The sequence below is a fragment of the Melanerpes formicivorus genome, unplaced genomic scaffold, assembly GCF_026170545.1.
Source record: "Melanerpes formicivorus ecotype bairdi unplaced genomic scaffold, bMelFor1.0.p_v2 SCAF_33, whole genome shotgun sequence".
Lineage (NCBI taxonomy): Eukaryota > Metazoa > Chordata > Aves > Piciformes > Picidae > Melanerpes > Melanerpes formicivorus.
Genome location: NW_027142385.1, coordinates 6,046,544 through 6,069,570, shown reverse-complemented (window position 1 = coordinate 6,069,570; position 23,027 = coordinate 6,046,544). Strand labels below are relative to the sequence as shown.

General features: G+C 40.8%; 1 protein-coding gene across 1 annotated transcript in view; it reads right to left on the bottom strand.

The window, feature by feature from the left end:
- Positions 1-9,748: 9,748 nt before the first annotated feature.
- The window catches only part of C5 (complement C5), a 30,305-nt gene continuing 17,026 nt past the window's right edge, over positions 9,749-23,027 (bottom strand). The window contains exons 24-41 of the mRNA XM_068155836.1: positions 22,686-22,898; positions 22,465-22,540; positions 21,508-21,667; positions 20,571-20,666; positions 20,104-20,275; positions 19,141-19,346; positions 18,836-18,988; positions 17,496-17,558; positions 16,119-16,200; positions 15,458-15,509; positions 14,559-14,661; positions 13,780-13,854; positions 13,578-13,683; positions 13,283-13,369; positions 12,377-12,466; positions 11,760-11,843; positions 10,832-10,970; positions 9,749-10,555 (exon numbers count right to left, since the gene is read on the bottom strand). Coding sequence (XP_068011937.1) covers positions 10,426-10,555; positions 10,832-10,970; positions 11,760-11,843; positions 12,377-12,466; positions 13,283-13,369; positions 13,578-13,683; positions 13,780-13,854; positions 14,559-14,661; positions 15,458-15,509; positions 16,119-16,200; positions 17,496-17,558; positions 18,836-18,988; positions 19,141-19,346; positions 20,104-20,275; positions 20,571-20,666; positions 21,508-21,667; positions 22,465-22,540; positions 22,686-22,898 — 2,087 coding nt within the window. The 3' untranslated portion in view covers positions 9,749-10,425. The remainder of the gene's footprint in view (positions 10,556-10,831; positions 10,971-11,759; positions 11,844-12,376; positions 12,467-13,282; positions 13,370-13,577; positions 13,684-13,779; positions 13,855-14,558; positions 14,662-15,457; positions 15,510-16,118; positions 16,201-17,495; positions 17,559-18,835; positions 18,989-19,140; positions 19,347-20,103; positions 20,276-20,570; positions 20,667-21,507; positions 21,668-22,464; positions 22,541-22,685; positions 22,899-23,027) is intronic.

Below are 23,027 nucleotides of genomic sequence, written 5' to 3'. Positions count from 1 at the left end.
TCCAGCTTCATTTTAGAACTCTCTGGATCAGTCCCCTTGCACCAAAGGCAACGGCAAACCTTACTTAAAAGTTACCCCATACTACACTATTCTAACATGCCTTCATTACCTGGGGCTAGAAACAAACCATCTTTCGTATTAAAATATCGCATAGACTGGTGACTCCAAACTTCTGGAATTACATTAGTGGTGGAAATGAATACCTATTTCTACCTAGCTGTCAGAGCCTGGGGATGATTATCCTCTAGGATCTCATGGCTTTGATGGAAAAAATTAGGATTTGGGCAGTGCAGAGGAGGTTTTTATGGCAGATTGCTTTTTATAAAGGATGAAGGAAAAGTGGTTGATCAGAGCCTGGCAGGGACAGACAAAGCAGCCACGTAGTAAGGGTGAGTCTTAGTCTTCAGCTACAGCTGCGGTTTGTGCCCAGTCTGTCACCACCACTAGTGTGCATATTGTCAAGCAGGTTTCAGCAAGTATGAACCACCAGAGTGAGAAGTGAATCTCCTTGTGCAAGGATATGTGAGATTTAGGAAAGATTTTTCTCTTTGGAAAGGAATTGTCGTAGTTCCTTGTTGTGATTCCGCTAAAGAAATGCTCTATCTACAGATCTAGGTATCGAATATATAAAGTACAGCTCCTCCAAAAGCACTGCAACCACATGGATCTGCATTAGCTGAGGATGTGCTCCGTGGCCTCACAGTATAAAGAGCAGAGAACACATAATAACCAGTGGAAAGAATGTGCTGTTGAGGTTACTCTCGTAAAGCCAAATTAGACAATGCAAGTCCACGACAGGGCTCCTTGAATCCAGCCTGCAGCGTGCTAAACCCAGACTCTGAACCTCTCTCTGTTTCTTTTGGAGGACTTTTAAGTGGCGCCAGTGGGGCTGCTGTCATTAAGGGGAAATTGATTTTCCATTGTAAACCCCAGTTTTGGTGGGTTAATATCTCAGTTGACTCAAAGTGCATCACATAGAACTTTTTGTTTGCTTTACTTGACAGAAGAAATTGCCATTTTAGTTGTCAAGCAGCAAAGAAATCCAGTCTGAACCATGGCACCTTTGGAATACTCTGCATTTTGTGACTTCTAGCTATGAATGTGGGCAAATATAACTGTTTTGGAAATATCCACCTGTGTGTGACAAGTATTTCCTGGGATAGAAGAGAAAGGGTTAAATACAGCAATCTTTACCCAAGTTTGCTTTGCTGTTGTTTTCTAAACTTGAACGCCGTGGCATTTAATTTTCAGGAAATGAGTTGCTGCTCAAACTTGTACCCAAGTGACAAGTTTATCCAAAACCTGAAAAGCAAAATTTAACCCTAGGAATGGAATTTTGCAATGGCCCAGGGATTGGCAAAACCAAATTCTTAGTTCCCAGGAAAAGGGGCGAGCCAAACCCAGCTATTTCTCCTAATTAGAGGTGAAAATGTTATTAAATATCTTAAAAATTGAAAGCATATGGAAGTCCTATAAGGTGTTGGGGTTTTGACTGGAAAATAACTGATGGCCATGCCAAATCTGAGTGTGTTCTGATGTAAGAATTCAGCAGGAGATTAAGAACACATTTTGCTAGGAGACATGCATAAACATTAACATTTACATAGACTGAAAATAAGCCTCTGTAGGTAAGGTCAAGAGAGACAGCTCATGATGAATGAGCACCAAATTGGCAGCTCTCAGAGAGAGTAATTTTTGTATTTCTTTTTTTTTAATTACAAACTAATATTCACTCAAAAGGAAAAAAAAAATAATTTCCTTAGTCTGGTTTCCCTCATCTCTTCCATACCCCCTACTATAAATGGATCTACTGTCCCCTGTCAGGAGATTCCACAAGTCTCTGTCTGTAGAAATGGGAGTTTGAGATAATTTAATTTGAAAAAATCAATAAATTTGGAACTTGAAAGGAATCTTACTAAGGATCTAATGGCAGAATTTGGCATTGCTCTACCCAGTGCTGGAACACCTCTGCTGTGAGGATAGCCTGAGGGAGCTGGGCTTGTTCAGCCTAGAGGAGACTCCAGAGGGACTTCAGAATTGCCTTCCAATACCTGAAGGGATCCTACAGGAAGGCCAGAGAGGGATTTTTCTAGCAACAGGACAAGAGGGAATGGTTTTAGGCTGAAAGAGAGTAGGGTTAGAGTGGATCTTAAGTAGTTCTTCAAGTTGAGGGTAGTGAGACTGGAATATGTTGCTCAGGGAGGTTGTGGATGTTGCCTCCCTGGGGGTGTTCAAAGCCAGGCTGGATGAAGCCTTGAACTGCTTAGTCTAGCTGAGAGGTGGCACTGCCCATGGCATGGCAGTTGGAGTAGATGATTTCTAAGGTTCCTTCCAACCTAAGCCATTCTGTGATTCTATGAATGCAGGATCCCACCTGCTGACTCAGAAGAGAAGCTGTGCTTATACCAAGCATTTTTATTGCTATATAAAGACAGAAAATAAATTTGATGTCACAAACATCTTTCAGATGATTTCAGATTCTGAGTGTGCCATCAGAACAAGATAAAAATTCTGTGGTAATTTGGGCTTATAGGCTAGCAGCTCAGGTAAGCAATTTTCTCATTCACCTGGTATTTTATATAGGTTGTCAGGTCAGCCAAGATAGAATTACAATGGTCATTTAAAAAATATTGAGGTATCAAAACCCAAGAACTTGCTACAGGGATTTATTTAGCATGACTCTTCTGAAACTTTAGGGTATTCCTGATTCAAAACCTTTTTTAACAGAGCATTTATGTGGCTGAGGCTACTCAGATCTTGTAGCACACCCTCAAAGATTATAGACCCAAAATAATTTCTGCACTGCTGGTAAAACAATGGCCCAAGAATGGCAGCATTTGGCTCTCTTCCTAAATTAGTCACAGTAGTTAGAGGCAGAGCAGGGGCTTTCATGGCCAGCCCAAAAGAGTGCTAGTTTCATGTGTCACTATGCATAATAGGGTGGAATTTGGGCTATTCAAGTCACTTACTAGCTTGGATCCATTAGATTAATTTCTAGTCACAATGAAGAGAGAAATTAGTTTGTTTTGTGACACTTTGCTACCTAAAAATCTGCAAAATACAAATGGAAAATTACAGAAATATAGATATATTTTAAAAAGAACTAAAAGGCTTACACAGTATTAACCCTCAGAATTGTTATTAGCCCTCAGAATTGTGATTATCTCATGAATTTGACCAATTCAGGTCTTACATATCTGCCAAAAGTATTCAGGGAGAATCACATTAGAATGGCATCTGGTGAACTTTCTTATTCAAAGGCTGAGCTGGGAAATATATTAAAAAGGAATAAAAGTATAATGACTGAATTCTTTTAACTGACTTCAGAGGGTTTTGCTTTCAGAGAGTATCTGCATATAGCACTAGGAGCAACCCCAAAGTTCATCTTTGGGGGCTAGGTTGACAGTGAAGTGTTATTATGTCAATAAATGACAATAAAAATCCTGTTTATACATGTGCTTTGGCATCTTGCCACAACTGAGAGATGAGGCCAGTCCTCTCTGTTCTGGGGGATGGGAGAATGAATTTGGGCTAAACCACACAGCTCTCTGAATATGGAGGCAGGCAGTAATCCTACGCTCGGAGGCTGGCTGGCCTTTGGGTAGACTACAAAAGTGCAACACTTGAATGCATGTTTTTCTGAACCACTAAAGCTATTAGCCAGTTATTCACAGCCTGGAACATTTGGAGAGTTGCACACCATGTATATAAACAGCCAAGTAATAGAAAAACACTGTGTACCGTTCAGATATAAAAACACTCTGTACTGTTCAGATATAAAAGGACCTTTCTGATGTCCAGAATCCCCAGTAAGCATGGAAGTACAGAATGTGTTTTGAAATAATTTCCATTTCATAATACAGATGAGTCATCCAAGCAATGATTACTCCAAGAATTACTCCACATTTGCTGGGATTAATCCTGTGAGTTGCTTAGCACCTCAGCACTCCCCGACTGCAAGTCACTAAGGTTAGCATGGCAGCAGATTCTAAAATCAATCTCATGTCATTTCCACCTTCTCTTGTCTGACTAAGTCTGATGGATATCTGCCAACATAATTTACATGTGTGAAGCAGATGAAGACACAGATATACCTTGCCCCACGTGGTTTCCATGTGAAAAACCTGCCATGGCACATGAGGAAGATAAATCTTCCTACACATCTCCATATGGCTTAAATGGCTGCAAAAACGGACACATATAGGATACAGACATTTAAAGTATCAATGCTACATTGGATAGATAAGTTTGGATAGAAACAGAGATACAACAAATAAGATTTAAAGCATTTTTTTTACACTGATGACTTGATTTAATACTTAAGTGCAGCATTTTTATTGTGTATTGTTTCATAACTTGACCTTCTAGATGTCAACCATGGCTTACCTTATATGGATCTGATTGACCTGAACGAAGAAAACTCCTGTCCATGCCCTTGGCTGTAATTATTTCAGTCTCCTTGCTCTTGGTTTCATCTGGTTTTACCTAGCACATAGCATGAATACAGAACTGGTGAACAGATTGACACAAATCCCCTGAACACTTGTAATCACAAGCCAGAACAAAGGTATATTAGTGATTTAAGCTAAGTTAAAGCTTTTCAAGGTCACTTTAGCTACTCCAAGCAATAAGGATGGGAATTATTTTAACATATTTTAGCACTGAGACCATGTCTATGACATCTGGATAGAATGTGATCTTTTTCATGCAGTGGCATCATTATGCTTCAAAGAAATCTTCAGGTTCCAGCTTAGCAGGGATAGTTGGGTCTGTATCTCTGTGCTTATCATCAGATGTAGGAACCAGGAGTTTAGGAGGTGTATCAGCCCTGAGAGAAAATTAGGTCTCTTAATACATATCTACCCTCACAATATTGAACAGCTCAGAAGTGGGAATGTTTGTGGGTGGACTGCCTAGACAATCTCATTAAGCAATGAAATGCACTCCTCTGTGCACTTTGAGTTTGTACTGGCTGCAAAGTTATCTTCTTAGGCTTCTTAGAAAAGTTTGAAGGATTAAAAAAAAAAGATACTCACAGAGCCAAAATTAAAGATTGCATCATCTGTGGCTATCTTCTTCCCACATATTAAACACTCTGGATCAAGGATATTCCTAAGAGAGAGTGGGGGGGGAAAGAGTAATTTTAAAGTCCTTGGATGTGCTGCTTTTGGGCAATTATTCAATAAAAATAAAAATGTGTGCAACTGTTCTTTGTATCAAACTCTTCTCAGTTTTACTGGGAAACAAGCTGATTTGGGCCAGGATCTGAGAGGGAAATTTGGCCCTTCATCTGCTGCATTCCTGGAGCCAAGGCAAGCTTTTCAACTGTCAAATTCAGTCATCAAATGCCAAAGTGAGGTTTGCTGTAAATCTACCTAAGTTACAGCAGACATTAATTCAGCCTACTATCTTAAACTACAAGTAATGAGTGGTACACGTGTCGTTTAGGAACTTCTTTAAAAACAAGAAGGTAGAACATAAAAATAGCATCAGAGAGAGTCAGAAACAGAAACACAGGAGTCCAAAAGAAAAGAAAACCTAGGGAATAAAAGTTTCTTTCACAGAGAGCACATGAAGTGGCTGCATATATTTACAACTATAATTTTATCCCTGCAGGCAGAGATGATCCATACAAGACTCTTTTCACACCTGCCTGCCCTCCAGCTCATCCCCCAGGACTGTGCCAGGGGAAGTTTAGGCTCAAGGTGAGGAGAAAGTTCTGCACCGAGAGAGTCATTAGTCATTGGAATGGGCTGCCCAGGGAGGTGGTGGAGTCACCATCCCTGGAGGTGTTCAAGAGGGGATTTGACGTGGCACTTGGTGCCATGGTCTAGTCATGAGGTCTGTGGTGACAGGTTGGACTCAATGATCCTCGAAGTCTCTTCCAACCTTAGTGATACTGTGGGCACTGCAATGCAGAACAGCCACTGCCCAGGAGGTTAGAGCCCCTTCAACAATGAGAGTTTTACCTAACCAAACATCCCATCTAGGCACAGCACAGTTTTTTTGCTTGCAGTGACTGATGAATACTGAGAATATTTCATAGCATTTTGTGTGACAGAATTACCTCCGCAACCAGGTGACACAGGACACACAGTAGCTGTGCCCACAGGCTACCTGTGCTGGATTCTGCAGAAATGTTTTGCACAGGGGACAAAAGCATATGGAAGAAGCAGTATTTGTGTATTTTTCCATGGGCTCCTTAGAAGCATGTGAGCTACTCATGGCTAATGCACTGATGCTGGACACCACATCTGCCAAACAGAAGTGCTACAGAATGTTCTCTTAAGAAGAGATGCTTCAAACTTCAGTGTATAAGTCATCACTGGTTTTTGCTGTTGAAGTCCCACTGCAGACATGAAGATAATCCTGAATTTAAAAAAAAAGAGGAAAAAGAGAGAGATTTAGCACTAGGCATGCAGTAAAATAACCTGCCAGTCAATCAATGTGTACTCATAGCACATTTAAATGCAGATCAAAAACGTAAGGCCTGCAGGAAGAATTTACCTAACCAAATCAATGAGAATGATGGAAAAAAATAACAGCTGGCTCACTCCCAGATTTGAATTGTGAAGGCATGAATAAAATTAAGAAGAAAGATGAAGGAAGAAAAAGGGAAAAAAAGCAATGATTGGTATTCTCTAATAGGCTTCATTCCATATGTTGCCCTAAAACCAGAACCTCAGGGGAGCTGCCTCAGAAATCTTGTTCTGGTAAATCCTCCTCTAGTGCTACAGCTTTACAGCAGTAGAAATTTCAAGATAAAAGAGTGAGAAGACAGCACTGCAGACCAAAGACTGCTCTGCTTACCTCCTGGGAGTTTAGGAACAGGTTGCATTTCCAGGGGTCTAGACTTTGGTTTATTGTTTTTCATTTCCCTAATTTCTGTTCCTCATAACTGTTTCATACAGGTTTGCAAATTATTCCTCGGGGAGTGTTCCACAGGTATTTTGCTACCAGTACTTTTTAGCACTGCAGGATTTCTTCTTGTAAAGGAATTACATTAAGCTTCTCCACTGTTGCTTTTAGATCCATGTCTTTTACTGCAAGACTAACACTTTGGAGAAGTACACAGTGGTAAGAAACTTTTGAAGCGTGCTGACCATGTAACATTAAGTAACCTAAGTAACTCAGGACCATATCAAATTGAGTGTCCTGAGTCACCTAACCTGCTGAAACATCAAGTGTCTATGCTAAAATCACAAATCCCAGGAGATTCTACAATGAAAACACCTTCTGTTCCTTATAACATGTTTTACCTTGTAGCTTATGTGTCACTCCCTGCATGCTACCAGGTGAATGAGGCACTTGCCAGAAAATGCCCAGGTTAATTCAAGGAAAGGAGGACTTTGGTAGACTGAAATTCCTTATTTCTGTGGTTCTAAGCTGCATTTAGATAATATCATCTCTGCAAAAGGCAGGAAGCAGCTCTAAAGTACACTTCCCATTCTGAGTTTTCATATATCACATTTCTCCATGGGCAGAAACAGGGTAACTAGGTGATTCTTAAAATGAGCACTGCACCCTGAGCTCTTGGCTGTATCCCTGCTTGCAGCTGCTCTTACACTCTGGACTCCAAGCTGATCAGAAAAGCCTTTGCATCCTCTGCCCATACTTCATCACACAGCCCTGACTGTGATATCTTCTGTGGTAAACCTAAATTCAGCTGAGGAGCTCAGAGATTGTGGGGTGGTTACTGTCCTGCAAATTTCTTTGACAGGTAATTAGGGTGATGTGAAGAACAGAATCCATGACCATGATGGCACTACATAGGAAAATCCACATTTTTTTCCCATCCACCAGGAACTAAGTGCAGCATTTTCAGTGCATTCACGTTTTGTAAAGCATCAGCTGCTGACAAATGTCTTTTAAAAGTTTGTTGGTTTGATTGGATTGTTGTTGTTTGAGGTTTCCTTTTTTTTTTTTTGAGGAGGGAATGAAGTATTAATATTTATAGGAGCTATATGAAAATTATGTTCTTGTGCTCCCTCTGCTGTTTTTTGCCACAGTAGAAAACTGGGAGTGTTTCAAGAGCTGTGTATCTATTGTATACAGTAAGACACACTCCTGCTTAAATAAAAATGGGAGTCATTTCTCCACTAGAGCAGGCTGCTCAAGCCTCATTCAACCTCATCTTGAACAATTTCAGGGAGGGGGCATTCACAGCCTCCCTGGGCAACCTGTTCCTGTGTCTCACCACCCTCATTGTAAAGAATTTCTTCCTAATCTTCTCTAAATCTGCACTCTTCAAGTTGAAAGCCATTCCCTCTCAGCCTATCACTACATGCCCTTGTAAAAGGTCCTCCCTGGCTTTCTTGTAGGTCCTTTTCAGGTACTGGAAGGTTGCTCTAGGGCTCTGAAGAGCCTTCTTTGTCTCCAGGCTGAACAGCCCCATCTCCCCTGTGGGGACAGGCTGAGAGGTACTCCATCCCTCTGAACATTTTCATTGCCCATCTCTGGAAATGCCCCAACAGTTCCATGTCCATTGTACAGTGGGGGCACCAGAGATGGATGCACTGCTCCAGGTAAGGTCTCACCAGAGCAGAGCGGCAGAATCCCCTCCCTGTCCTGCTGCTCACCCTGCTTTTGATGCAGCCCAGACACCATTGCCAGCTCATGCTGAGTTTTTCATCAGCTGACACCCCCAAGTCCTTCTCCTTGAGACCCTTCTCAAGCCACTCCTATCACAACTGCTCAAACAATTTCTACCAAGACTGCAGAGTTAATACCCAGAACACAGTCTTCCTAAAATACAAGCAGTGAGACACATACAACTCATTTTAAAGCAGTCTATTTGCTCCATGCAGATGGATGACATACCACCACAGTCTATCAGCACAAATGCAAGAACATAACAAGTATTTAGCATTGGTTGAAATAGCTCATATAACAAAAAATAATAAACAAGGTTTGGAAAGAGGACTTACCAAGCTGGTTAAAGACTGACAGAATCTGAGAACATCATCAACAAGGGGAAATGCCAAATGCAATCTCTTTCAGAGTGGGATTCCCCTGCATCACATGTTTGGTTTCACACTGTAGCAGTGTGATTATTTTCTTTTTAATCCTTAGTTTAACACTGCTGCCTTTTAACAACATTTACATTGGTGTAAGAGGATTTTTCTTGTGTTATTGAGTCTGAGCTGCAAGACAGTGTAATTCCTACTTTTCCTGATACTGGTTTTGCAGAGGAATACATCCCAGGTAGTTCCACCCTGGTGAAGATGCAAATCACAAAATAGTTACTGTACTCTAAATAGCAGTATTTATTTTAAAATGCCTCTTAGAAAGCAGAAGCACATTAATTTTTAAATCCTAGCAGGCCTGATGACATTTAAAGCTAACCAATTAGCACTCTTTACTCTAAGGAACACAAGGTAGCAGCCTGCCCCACTTGTCTGAGTACACCTAACAGACTCGGCAATAGTATTAACGCACCCTATTAGATCTTCCTACATTTGAGACGAGTGGAAAGGTACTGTGTGACTTCATTATTTGTCCAATATCAAGGATTTGGTGAGAAATTGCTTTGCTTTTGCAGCCTATCTGTGCAGCACTTCAGAACAATGCATTTGGTCTCGTCAGCCACGCTGCCAGGGCACTTCCAAATGGTTCCGTTGGCTTTTCTCAAAACATTCCTTAGAAACCTTCACCAAGCCTCGGGATGGGCTGCTGCCACTCCACAAACAGTAACTGCCTGTGCAGAGCCAACAGACTTGCAATCAAAGTTAGATAGATTCCTTTTCTATTTTAATTTTCTGGGGAATTGAAGTTATGACAACATTATTTGACAAACAATGTTTGTTTTATTTTTCTTTAATGAAGGAAAGGTTTTGTTTTTAATAGCCACCAGATTTCAATGCTTCTAGACATTAGCCTGGCACAAGACAGTACTTTCAGTGTTTGTTTTTGCAGTTGATCCACCTCTTCTGACTCCCAATGTCTTTGCAGTGATCTGTGCTTTAGTCTCCCATCCAAGCTTTAAAAAAAAAGTAATAAGCCACACTTTGAACATTACTATGTTACTACGTCTCAGGCTGCGCCAGGGGAGGTTTAGGCTGGGGGTTAGGAGGAAGTTTTACACAGAGAGAGTGATTGCCCATTGGAATGGGCTGCCCGAGAAGGTGGTGGAGTCACCATCACTGGAGGTGTTCAGGAGGAGACTTGATAGGGTGCTTGGTTGCATGGTTTAGTTGGTTGGGTGGTGCTGGATGATAGGTTGGACTCGATGATCTTGAAGGTCTCTTCCAACCTGGTTTATTCTATTCTACTCTAAGAACATGGCTATGAAGTTCAAGCAAAGACCATTTTCCAAGATGAACTATTCATGAATGTTCAGCTCAGGAAAGGTCTGTGAAACAGGTGAAGAGTTGGGGTTTTTTTTAATGTGAGGTTTGATCTCTTGTTTTAATTCAAACAAGTAAATCAGCAGCCACTGAGGAAGAGATCTTCAGTAAAATCTTCCATTGTATTTAAAAACTCCCGGCAAAATGGACACGCTGTATTTGAAGGCCACCACTCAATCCAAGTGCTGGAGTCCAAAGGGTACTGAAATCTAAGAGCACAACAGAAAAATGATCATTGGTGGCTAATATTTGAGGCAGAAAATGTGACAGAGGAAAAAAAACCCAATGCACTATGAAATTGCTTGCTTTGTGTTCTGAGTCCTGCTTTAAATGTACACATCTGGGAACTCATTGTGTAACTACTGGTTGAACTAATACCTAAAAAATTAAACTAATCATATATTACAGAAGAATTATGGCATGCAAACACTTCACAGCACGCTTGGACATTACATCTCTGCATATTCTGAGGGCAAATTACTTACTTGAAACTGTAACCAATGCTTATCTTTAAGGCTTCTTTCCCCATGATCAGATACTGCTCTCCTGGGCTCAGTTCCACATCTGTACAGGTCTTCTTTTTAACAAAGGTTATTTCATCGTTTTTTTGAGCAAAAGCCTGCCCTGAAGGAGAATGTCAGGACAGCAAAATGTCACCAAGAGAATTTCACTAACTCATATATCAGAAACTGCCAACATGTGGTTTATAACCAGCACAGCCAAAGGATCTATTTGCCACTAGTTAGGTAACAGGAAAATTTTATGACATAAACCATGACTTTTAATTAAATTGGAATGATAAGTAAACCTCACACACATTAAGTAATTGTATATTATTGTAATTATAAGGACATTTTGGGTGCATAAACTCAGAGGGAAAATGAGTGATTATCTGCTTCAGTTCTGTAGCACCTATGAGCAGCTACCTCTCCCAAAGACAAAATAGTGAGTGCCCAAGAACATTCTAAAGGTCTTTCTCCTAGAAACACAAATGTGCCCAACCCACAAAAACCTGAGGAAAGCTGAGACATGGCAACTCCTTGCACACTGCCCCACCTCAGTCACTGCATATACAGTAAGAGAGAGCATTCTGTGGAATGAACAAGACATTTAAACCAAAGCTCACAACTGTATTATTTGACTATGGACTATGGTTACCTTGTTTTGTCACATAAAGGAGATTTACCTGATGACAGTTTAGGTTTCACAACAGCTATGATACTGAAAAGCTGTCTACAGACAAAGACTGTCCTGCTCAGGACCCAAAAGAATTCTCAACGGCTACGTGACTAGGATTTTCAGCTCTCATGAACTGTGTAGGTTTGACTGCTGATTTTTATCAACTGATTCAGTGTCTCAACCAGAGAGCTTTTACTCTGAATAAATTAAGTGGATTAAGAACAGGACACCCACCTCTTTTATAGAGGTCCAGAAGAGTTGCAGAATACTTTACAAAGTATCCTTCTTCACTACGTGATAAGATGTTCACTTTATAAACTGCAGAACAACACAAAACAGCCTTTGGGTTACTCCTTGTTTCTGCAATACACACTAAATGTCTCACAGATGGAGAACATAATGGCCCTTCACAATCCTAATTTCTGGGGAAATTATGGCTGTATCTGTACACTTCAGTGCTAAGAAACATTAACAAGTTTTGCTCATGCTTTCACTTGATGTAAGCTCTATCCATGCTCTCATCTGATGCCTCACAATTTCATGTGACCCCAAAGCCACATGATCACGTCAGAACAAGCAAGAGAAACACAGTGCTTAATAACAGAACTCATCAGATCAGAATCACTGGTGCACTAACCTTGGTTATATGATTTTATTTCAGCAGAGGGTACAGGCAGCACTTACTCTTCTCTGCTCCCATACGTCTCTCTCATATACTGTTCACAACTGTCAAGCCTACTGAATTGTAATCAGTGAAGATCGAATTGAAACAAAATGTTTTACAGCAGAAGTAAACAGGTGAACACTTCAGAAAGAGCACATGAAATAGGTAATGACAACTGAAATGTTACCATAGGCAATATGATTCTGGCAGGCAGCTCTTCTCCTGCTATCAGCGGTTAGTGACCGATCGAGTCTCTCTTGTGCTTTGCTACATTCAGCTACGTTGAGAAAGAAGAAAAAAACACACAAATAGTGTTAAGAGGTCATCACACATCCACAAATAACATACCAAGAACCTCTACCTATTGGAGGTAGAATCATGGAATCATAGACTAGCTTAGGTTGGAAGGGATCATCTAACTCCAGCCTCCCTGCTGTGGGCAAGGACACCTCTCAACTAGACTTGGCCACTCAAGGCCTCATCCAACCTGGCCTTGAACACCCCCTAGGAGGAGGCATCCACAGCCTCTCTCGCTAGACTATTCCAGAGTCTTGCCACTATCATACTGCAGAACTTATTCCTTAGATCCAGTCTAAACCTACTCTCCCTCAGCTTAATACCATCCCCCCTTGTCCAGTTGCTAGACACCCTCATGAAAAGTCCCTCTCAGGCCTTCCAGTAGGATCCTTTCAGGTATTGGAAGGCAGCTCTAAGGTCCCCTCCTAGGTCTTCTGTAGGCTAAACAAGCCCAGCTACCTCAGCCTATCCTCACAGCAGAAGTGCTCCAGCCCTAGGAAACCTATCCTCATAGCAGAGGTGCAGTAACAGAAACACTGTAATTATGGGATTGCAGGAGGGAACCACAAATGTTTAAAATACAAAATAACACCCTCAGTCACCTGAACTTAATCCAGTCAGGTATTCTTGATAGTCCTGTGGCCATTTATTTTTAAGTGTAAAATTTGGTGAGTTCAACAGCTGTGTTCATAAAAGGGTTTTTTGACTTGTGTTTTGTGTGGTTTTGTCCAAAGCACTGCACTGCATTTTCCCACCAAGGGAAATGGGGAAAAAAACATCTTAAAAAATAGCTTACCTTCCATGCATTTGCATTCATCTCCTTCACACAATCTCACAAGTTTTTCATTTCCATAGGGGTTATAAAGCATAGTGCACCTTTTATCTACAACAGCCAAAAAGGAAGAATAAATACAGATAGGAAATCAAAGTCCAAGAAGTCAGCTCTGAAACATTGTAAATCTAAAGTTTGAGTTTAAAATATGATGAGCTTATAATAATAAGGATTAAAAAGCAGATGAAGAGGGAAAATGCAGTCTTTAGGGAGGAATAGAGTTAAGAGACAAACAAATCTGAAGACATGGAACACATACCTGGTGCATGATATTCATATACAGTGAATGTGGCAGGATTTAGCATTCCAACCCGGAAAAGCTCACCGACTCGGAACCCAACACAGAGAAAACGATCGACTGGCACCTAGTTGGCAGACACAGGAATTAAGGAGCTCTGAAGTTCACAAAATCATCCCAAGGAGTTCAAGTAGTGTTTACAGTTATGAAAAGGGTAACATACAGAGTCTATCTGCAGGATAACATGCCCATCTTTTATCTCATAATCTGCTATCAAATGATCGATTCCACTTGCAAGCTGTCGGGAAGAAAAACAGAGAAAAATCTTTTGTGCAAGTTAAACATTTTTGGGTGGTCTTGAGGATTCTGTAATCAGTAGCTTTAACAGTTCTGAGATATAAAATCTTATTTTGGGGATGCTCTTTACAGTGCTTACATTCTCACTTGTTTTTTCTCTTTTTAAAGGAAATTCATCCTACATGAAGGTAATAAAGAGCTAATTATCCTTAAAAGAATACTTGAGTCCATGTATAGTACCCTATTTAAATACTCTAAGTGTAGCTCTGTCTTTAACTAACCCTCACATGTCTGTCAATAGGAGCTTGGATGAAAGCAAGATTCAGTTGACAAACTTTAGCCAACTTGCAGTTAGATGTGAACACTAAGAGGGTTCCATTTACAGTAAGCAGATAAAGCATCTTCAGAGGCTGATGCATGTTACCCTAACACAGGTGACATCCACTCTCTATCTACTCTTCTCTTTCCACTCACAGGTGGGTCCAGATTGTCAGACTTCACCTCAGTATCTCAATACTGACTATCAAAAATCCATGCTCTATACTTAAGTAGATGATTCTCACTAGTATTAGAAGTGCTCAAAAGCAATGAGGGTACAATGAAATAAATCTGCACTATTACTCTTACAGAAGAAGAAGATCAGTAAATATTATAGTTCTGTTAAGAAAAACTTCAGTAAAGGATAACAAGTTCTCCAAAACCTACAGTAGATAAGTCGTCTGTGTTTGCTTCCAGTCCACTAACCAAACCTATGTCCATCACAGCATGGGCAGACCCTGACTGTGGCTCTCTGGCACTGGGTCTGTACCTAAAATAGATTTAAAATATTAGTTAAACATGATTGACATTTAAAATAACTCTTCAAATGCAGCCCTAGAAAAATGTAAGGAAAATGCTATTGGCATTTAGACCACAGTAACCCCATAAAGAAAGAAAACAGACAAGATGAATCATTGCAGATTCATGCCACTGCAATGCATAAAGAAGATTTTCTTAATGCTTCTGTTCCAGGAGAACTGATATATAAATTAAAGAAAAACTCCCTACTATGGAGATCCTGACCTTTGGCTCTAATTCTCTTTACACCTAACCATGAAATTGAAGAAACAGGAAGGAAAGGTGCAACTATTAACAAACAAAACCATTGTGATAGTTTAAAAAAGCAAATACATTTGATATATGTAGAATGTTAATGCAATATTAATAGAAAGTAATATTAAATATTAAAGTAATATAATTAATTATGGGTATAATTAAACATTATTATTACTATAATTAAATATTAATGTAATATAATATTAATGTAACCTATATAATGTTAATGTAATATTAAAACAATAACAAGGAAAGCCCCACAGACCAGAAAGTCTTTGTAACAAAATCAGATTTAATTGCAGTTGCTTTGCACTGCTCCAATTCCTTAACATGTCAGCTGGGAATTCCACCTTTGCCAGGAGCAGCACTGAATGTTAGAAAATTCAGATTAGAGACAGCATTTAGTTAAATTATAACCTTTAAATGCAAAACACTGGCTCCATCAGTGGGGAACCAAACCAAAACCCCAACCAACCAAGCAACCAAACCCCCCATCAAGCTCTACTTACTTTGCACAGGCCTCCAAGAGCCCAAGTGGCTCCCCTTCTTCTCTTCTGTGACCTTTTCATATCAAGCAGAGTCAAAGTCAGTCATTTTCTGACTCTTCCCAAATTCTCAGAAAGCATTTGTATCATTAAAAGTTTTAATGGCTATTTTTATAGGAGTCCATTGTCTAGCCACAAAGAAGTAATGTTATACCTTTTTTTATAATTCAGGTGCAGGAACACAGCTTTAAGGTTTTAGTTTATTGTGTACTTATCAATACTACTCCAAGGAGAAAGCTCAGACTGTGGTTGTATACCCTGTTGTAACTGGACTAGAACTCACTGAAACCTCTAACTTCCCCCATCATATTTCTTTCTTCAGTTGTTAGTTTGTATTCCTCACTCCCTCAACTGCAAAAACTCTTCCATAAATGAGTAAAAAGGCACCTAACAAAAATACATTAAAAGCTAATTCTATTGACAAAAAAGGCAATAGTTTCAAGAAGAGCTATAAAGGCTTCTGGTAATTTCTTTTCCAGTTTTGATTTAGGAAGTGGCAGAACTTACTCGAGTTTCATTCTTATTAAAACCCCCTTTGTTAAATCAACTAAAGCTTTCTTCTTTTTTCCCTGTCTCCCTTGCACTGACCTGAACAGCAATATTTGAAACCATGTTAAAACCTTACCATCATCTCTCTTTGCAAGAATCTTCAATTCAAAGTTACATGACTCTTCAGAAGTACCAATTGTATTATATACTGTCCTCACCTGCACAGGTACAAATAAGACAAAAGAGAAACAGCAAACAATCCTCAAAACTGGCATAGAACTGAGAAAACTCCTAACAGAACGTGTCCAGAGTAGGGCCACAAGGATGATCAGAGGGCTGGAGCACCTCTCCTATGAGGACAGACTGAAGGAGTTGGGGCTGTTCAGTCTGCAGAAGAGAAGGCTCCGAGGTGACTTAACTGTGGCCTTCCAGTATCTGAAGGGGGCCTACAGGAAGGCTGGGGAAGGACTTCTCAGGATCTCAGGTAGTGATAGGACTAGGGGGAATGGAATGAAGCTGGAGGTGGGGAGATTCAGGCTAGATGTGAGGAGGAGGTTCTTCCCCATGAGAGTGGTGAGGCCCTAGAATGGGTTGTCCAGGGAGGTGGTCGAGGCCCCGTCCCTGGGGGTGTTTAAGAGCAGGCTGGATGAGGCTCTGGCCAGCCTGATATAGTGTAGGGTGTCCCTGCCCATGGCAGGGGGGCTGGAACTAGATGATCCTTGTGGTCCCTTCCAACCCTGACTGATACTATGATACTACGATAGAATAGCAATAAACCTAAGTCTGCACAACACGAGTAGTTCTGATGGGCACAAAGTCAGTCAGTGATCAGCACAGAAGGAGATGAGGAATTCTTGAGCCAAACCACACCACTCTTGCTGGGTTTATTTACAAAACTAACCCCAGCTCCTGATACTTTACTAATATAAATACTAGTATATACAAGAATGTATATAGTAAATACAAGAATCTGTACTTTCCAGATGTTAAGTTGATACTAGAAGAGGCTATGGAAAAGCAGAAGATTTGTAAATAATCTATTTCTGTTGTGCTTATTATACATGCACTTAATATTTAGGCATACAAAAATATTCCTTTAAATATGGCAAGAAAGCAGTTTTTCAATGATATTGCTTAATAAAGCAAGAGTCAACACCAGTATCACAGAGAAATTGCTCATTTCTCAAAACTGTTGACTAATTTGGGTCTTCCTTCTTTGGCCATCTAAACAGAGACTGGAACCATTAGTGAGAATTAAAACCAAGCTGATCATCTATTTGTATTTATAGGACCTAAAACCTCTGATGAAAAGGAAAAAAACTCCATAACTTCTTTCTCCTTAGCCATAAATCACTTGAAATTAATCTGAAATATCATTATAATGATATCTGTTGCTTCAGTCTAAAGGTAAAGGACATCAAATGGAAGAGCTTATGAGAAATTTCACTTTCTTTTTCAATGTTATTAGTAACAAACCAGAGATCCCAGGTAGAAAGGTTGGTTGCATGCTCACATTTACTGTAGCTATGCCAGTGCTGCTTCCAGTGCTCACATAGATGTCATCCTCCAAAGGCACCTGAAGGATTGATGTTAAACAAGAAGTTCTAGGTTAATAACAAAGCTCTAGCAGCAACAATTCAAGTCAGACAATTTTGCTCTTCTACATTTTAAATTCATATTAAGGCCTGAAGCTACAAAAAGATTCTACAAAAAAGAAATCTTCATAGGAACAAGCAGAGATGCTAAATTCAAATGAACATTCAAATGCATTAAAATACAGCAGAGAAGCAAAGTCCTTAACCATTCATAGTTTCATAGTTTCATTCAGGGTTGGAAGGGACCACACGGATCATCTAGTTCCAACCCCCCTGCCATGGGCAGGGACACCCCACACTAGATCAGCCTGACCAGAGCCTCATCCAGCCTGCTCTTAAACACCCCCAGGGATGGAGCCTCAACCACCTCCCTGGACAACCCATTCCAGGGCCTCACCACTCTCATGGTGAAGAACCTCCTCCTCACATCCAGCCTGAATCTCCCCACCTCCAGCTTCATTCCATTCCCCCTAGTCCTATCACTACCTGAGATCCTGAGAAGTCCTTCCCCAGCCTTCCTGTAGGCCCCCTTCAGATACTGGAAGGCCACAATTAGGTCACCTGGGAGCCTTCTCTTCTGCAGACTGAACAACCCCAACTCCTTCAGAATGTCCTCATAGGAGAGGTGCTCCAGCCCTCTGATCATCCCTGTGGCCCTTCTCTGGACACCTTCCAGCACCTCCACATCCCTCTTGTAATAGGGGCTCCAGAATTGGACACAGTACTCCAGGTGGGGTCTCACCAGGGCTGAGTAGAGGGGGAGAATCACCTCCCTTGCCCTGCTAGCCACACTTCTCCTGATGCAGCCCAGGATCTGATTGACTTTCCGGGCTGCAAGTGCACATTGAGAGCTCATGTTGAGCTTTTTGTCCACCAGCACCCCCAAGTCTCTCTCCTCAGGGCTACTTTCCAGCCAGTCACTGCCCAGCCTGGATTTGTGCCTGGGAGTGCCTCGACCCAGATGCATGACCCTGCACTTGCTCTTATTGAACTTCATGAGGTTGGCTTGTGCCCACCTCTCCAGCCTGTCAAGGTCCCTCTGGATGGCCTCCCTTCCCTCCAGCGTGTCTGCTGCACCACACAGCTCGGTGTCATCAGCAAACTTGCTGAGGGTGCACTCAATGCCACTGTCCATTCACTATACCAAATTACCACCAGATTATTAAAAGCTACTGCAGTTGCAATTTCAAAGTTCAAATACTTGACATGATGCTAAGAATTCTGCTTTTGCTTTCCTAAAGCAATACTGTTCACTCACTGTCATAGTTCTTCCCACGAAATTGTCTTCTGTCAGTTTAAACACTTGTATGTCTCCGTGGTTTTTGTATGCTACTTTGACACTCATGTCCAAATTCAGCCGTTTGACAAGAAGGGAATATTCAGTCAAGGCCTCAAGGGCATTAATTGTGTCCTGCCAGAAATCAATTACAAAGGATTAATTCCAAGGATTCAAAAAAAGTGAAAATGTATTACAAAGCAGTTTATTTTCTGCCACTTAAACATGACTGCAAAAAATGGTGACTGCTATTGGCTCAGGAGTACATTTCATAGGAGTTAACTCACCTGAGTTGAATAAAACCCTCCTCCATATCTTTGTTCCTTGGACAACCATTTCACAATTAGATTAGCATAGTCTTTGTCCCCTCTCAGCAGAGTAGTAAGCAGGGCATATGCTGTAGTTTCAACCATTTGTGCAGTAACAGCACTGGGAGTGTGTTGGTCTTGTGCCTTGAAAGTGTTCTCCCAGAACCGATAAACAGGAGGGTTACCTACAGAAGGCAGGTTTCAGACTGACACATAGCAACAGCTCTCTCCAGACTACACAAGGTGAAGTGTTGTCTACTCAGGTCAAGGAGAAAAGGAGGAACTCACTCTGCATTTAACAGAAAATAAAGGTATACTTACACTACTAACTCTGACCATTATACTAGAACTTGATGGTAAAGAGATGCGATGCAAAGCATCTGATGCATATCTGAATATTGCTGGTCCTGACCAAAGATGGAGTGGCCAAACAAACAGAATACAGCTGACTTGTATCTTGTGAATAAAACTGTCCTGTTCAAGGATCTCAGGTAGTGATAGGACTAGGGGGAATGGAATGAAGCTGGAGGTGGGAAGATTCAGGCTAGATGTGAGGAGGAGGTTCTTCACCATGAGAGTGGTGAAACCCTGGAATGGGTTGTCCAGGGAGGTGGTCGAGGCCCAGTCCCTGGGGGTAAGACCAGGCTGGATGAGGCTCTGGTCAAGCTGATCTAGTGTGGGGTGTCCCTGCCCATGGCAGGGGGGTTGGAACTAGATGATCCTTGTGGTCCCTTCCAACCCTGACTGATACTATGATACTATGAAAAGCTGAAAGCAGGACCCAATCTAGCAAAAGCACTAGGCCACACAGACTAAAAATTTGCTTATACCAAAGCAAGCATCACTGAAATTGACTCTTCAAGTTAATGCCATCACACCAGAGAATTTAAAAATACTAGAAAATTGCCTAAGAGCCAACTACTCTAAGATAATTTAAAATACCTATGACAGATGCTTCCTTCTTCAGTGCAGAGAAGGCCGATCGTGCAGCCTGGCCGTTCACATCCAGAAGAGCTAAAGCGTAGGCAGTGATTGCCATCACAAAAGGGCTTTGAGCAGACCTCACATTTCTCATCAAATAATCTCCTGCTTTGTTTTTAGCATCATGGATTCTCTGAAAAGGTGAACAGGCTACAGTTTACACCAATGAGAGTTATGTTTAAAGAAACACAGCTATCAGACAGTGTAATTGTATCTAATATCTTCTGCAATACATCTGATAATAAAGAGATCCAGAACTGCATTCCTGTTCTTTTACTGAATTTGAAAGACAAAGTCTCACAAAGGAAATTAATCTTCACCTTTGAAATTAAGAATAAAAAGTCTCTTGCTTTCTTTGAACAAACATTAAAGAAAATGGAAGTTAGAATCAGAACATGACTGCTGGCAAAAACACAAGTAACATTTACCTGAGTAGGACATATTTTAATTGACTTCTCAATTCCAATAAGAGAAAATGCTGTGAGATACAAATTTTTTTCTTTAGCTTCTCTGGGTAGTGTACCCTACAAAATCAAGTATGCAAAACTAATTATATAGGAACAACAGTTAATTTAAATAAGTTACAATTTCTACAGTTTAGCTGAGGAAACAAATAAGAATTCCTGTAAGAATACATGAAGTTACTGGCAAGCCAGGACTACTGCATTGTAAAATCACAGAATCACAGAATGGTTTGGGTTGGAAGGGGCCTCCGAAGGTCATCTAGTCCAACCCCCTGCAATGAGCAGAGACATGCTTCATTATATCAGGTTGCCCAGAGCCCTGTTGAGCCTGACCTTGAATATCTCCAAGGATGGGGCTTCAACTACCTCCCTGGGCAACCTGTTGCAGTGTTCCAGCACCCTCATGGTGCAGAACTTGTTCCTAATGTCCAACTTAAATCTACTTCTCTAATTTCAAATCACTGTCTCTCGTCCCAATCCTACAGGCCTTTGGAAACAGTCCCTCTCCAGCCTTCTTGTAGGCTCCTTCTGCTACTGGAAGGCCACTATTAGATCTCCAGAGTTTTTTCTTCTCCAGGCTGAAGAACCCCAGCTCCCTCAACCTGTCCTCATAGTGAGGTGCTCCAGCCCCCTGGTCACTTTCATGGCCCTCCTCTGGATCTGCTCCATCAGGTCCATGTCCTTCTTGTGTTGAATGTTTGTTTTTTTTAACATTAAGAAGCTACTTTTAGTGGGAAAACAGAAAGGTTTGCAAGATTGTGCCATTTCTGAGACTGAGAAAAAGGCAAATCTTGCAAAACTGCTTTGAGTGGTGAAATGCAGCCTGAAATACCTTGCATTCCTCAACCACATTATCTTCAGCTTTCATTGCATACACACAGAAAGCATTTGGTTTTCATACCTGTAGTTTCACTGGGTGATAATCTGAAAATTCATTGAAGGACCCATCTGGCATTTGGCAGTTATCAATCAGCCACAGAAGTGTATTACAAACAGAAATTTGATCCAAATCTATATATTGATTAACTTGTCCAAAAATTCTCAAAGCAAAAGCTGTCAACCTGCCAAGGAAATAGAAATACTTCTTGTGATTGTCAGATAATACTACACTGCTAGAGTTTTGCACTGTTTATGATTTAGGTGTGCTACATGCTCCCACAGTTCAAAGAAATATTGCAGATTAGTTTTAAATTTACCTCATGGGAATTACTCAATTTTCAACAAGGATCAGTTTCCATGTTTCAGGATATGAACTCATTACATCCCCAAAGGGTTAATTTTTTTCACATGCACAGAACTTAAGGAAGATGCCTTTGAAGCATCTTACTCCTTCCCTCTCTCAGCCAACTGCATTTGCCATTCTGAAAGGCAAGACAGTGGCTGTATTTCCCTAATTTTCCACAGCAGATTCTGTTTCCCATACACAGCACTTAGCCTTTCAATGGTGTACTGGTGTGAATAAGAGGCATTTTTGTTTTGTCCTTGCTCATGTCCCTGGACATAGGGTTCAGACTTTGCCTGAGCTTATGACTTCTACAAGGAACCAGCTCTATGCAGTCCTGCAAAATTCCAAGCCCAAAGAAAACTGAGCAAAATTCTACAGATCATCTTATCTATGTCTACTCCTAACCAGTAGCCCAACTTGGTTGTACTGGTGTGGACATAAACAAAAGATTTAGCAAGTGAAAGCAAGGAAACAAAAGATCCTCTTCAAATTTGTAAGTACCATTTAAATCTGCCACCCATCTCACCTCTCATGCTTCCTAGAAAGTATCAACCTCTAAAACTTAGTTATGACAGCAAATGAATTAAATGAGCTTCTTCCATCTAATCTAATCAAAAAGCCTCCTGAACTCACCATGTGCTGGCTTCCCCATTCCTCCACATGCTATATGAGAAGTCAGCATTTCTGAAGGACAAGATACTCACAATTCCTAAGGGACAGATTAGGCAGAAAATAAACTATGAAAAGAGATTTGTATTAAAATTGCATTTGCTCAGTCAGATTATCTTTCTCAATCAGCAAAGTTTATGCACCTCTACAGCTCTGAAGCAAGAGAAGAAGCTATGTTTGTCTACCTTCTTTCATCTTCCGCCTCATTCGTGTCCTTGAAGTTAAGGTTTCAGGACCAAGTAAATGCCAGTTGTTTGACTTTTCCAAGTAGTGAAACACATAAAATACTGGGACAATACTCATAAGCTCTGTCTCTGCACTGCCCTTTGGCAGGTCAGTAAGAACACCAAGACTATTAGGATCGAGGACTGTGGCAATCACTTCACCCATAAGATGTCCTGTGGAAAGGCAAAAACCAACATGTATTTAAATGAGATGATGAGAGTGAATCCAAGGGCAGAACCTGAGTGGTATTTCTCAGCAATCATTCCAGGTAAAGTATTTAAAATGCTGCACTAAAAGATGAT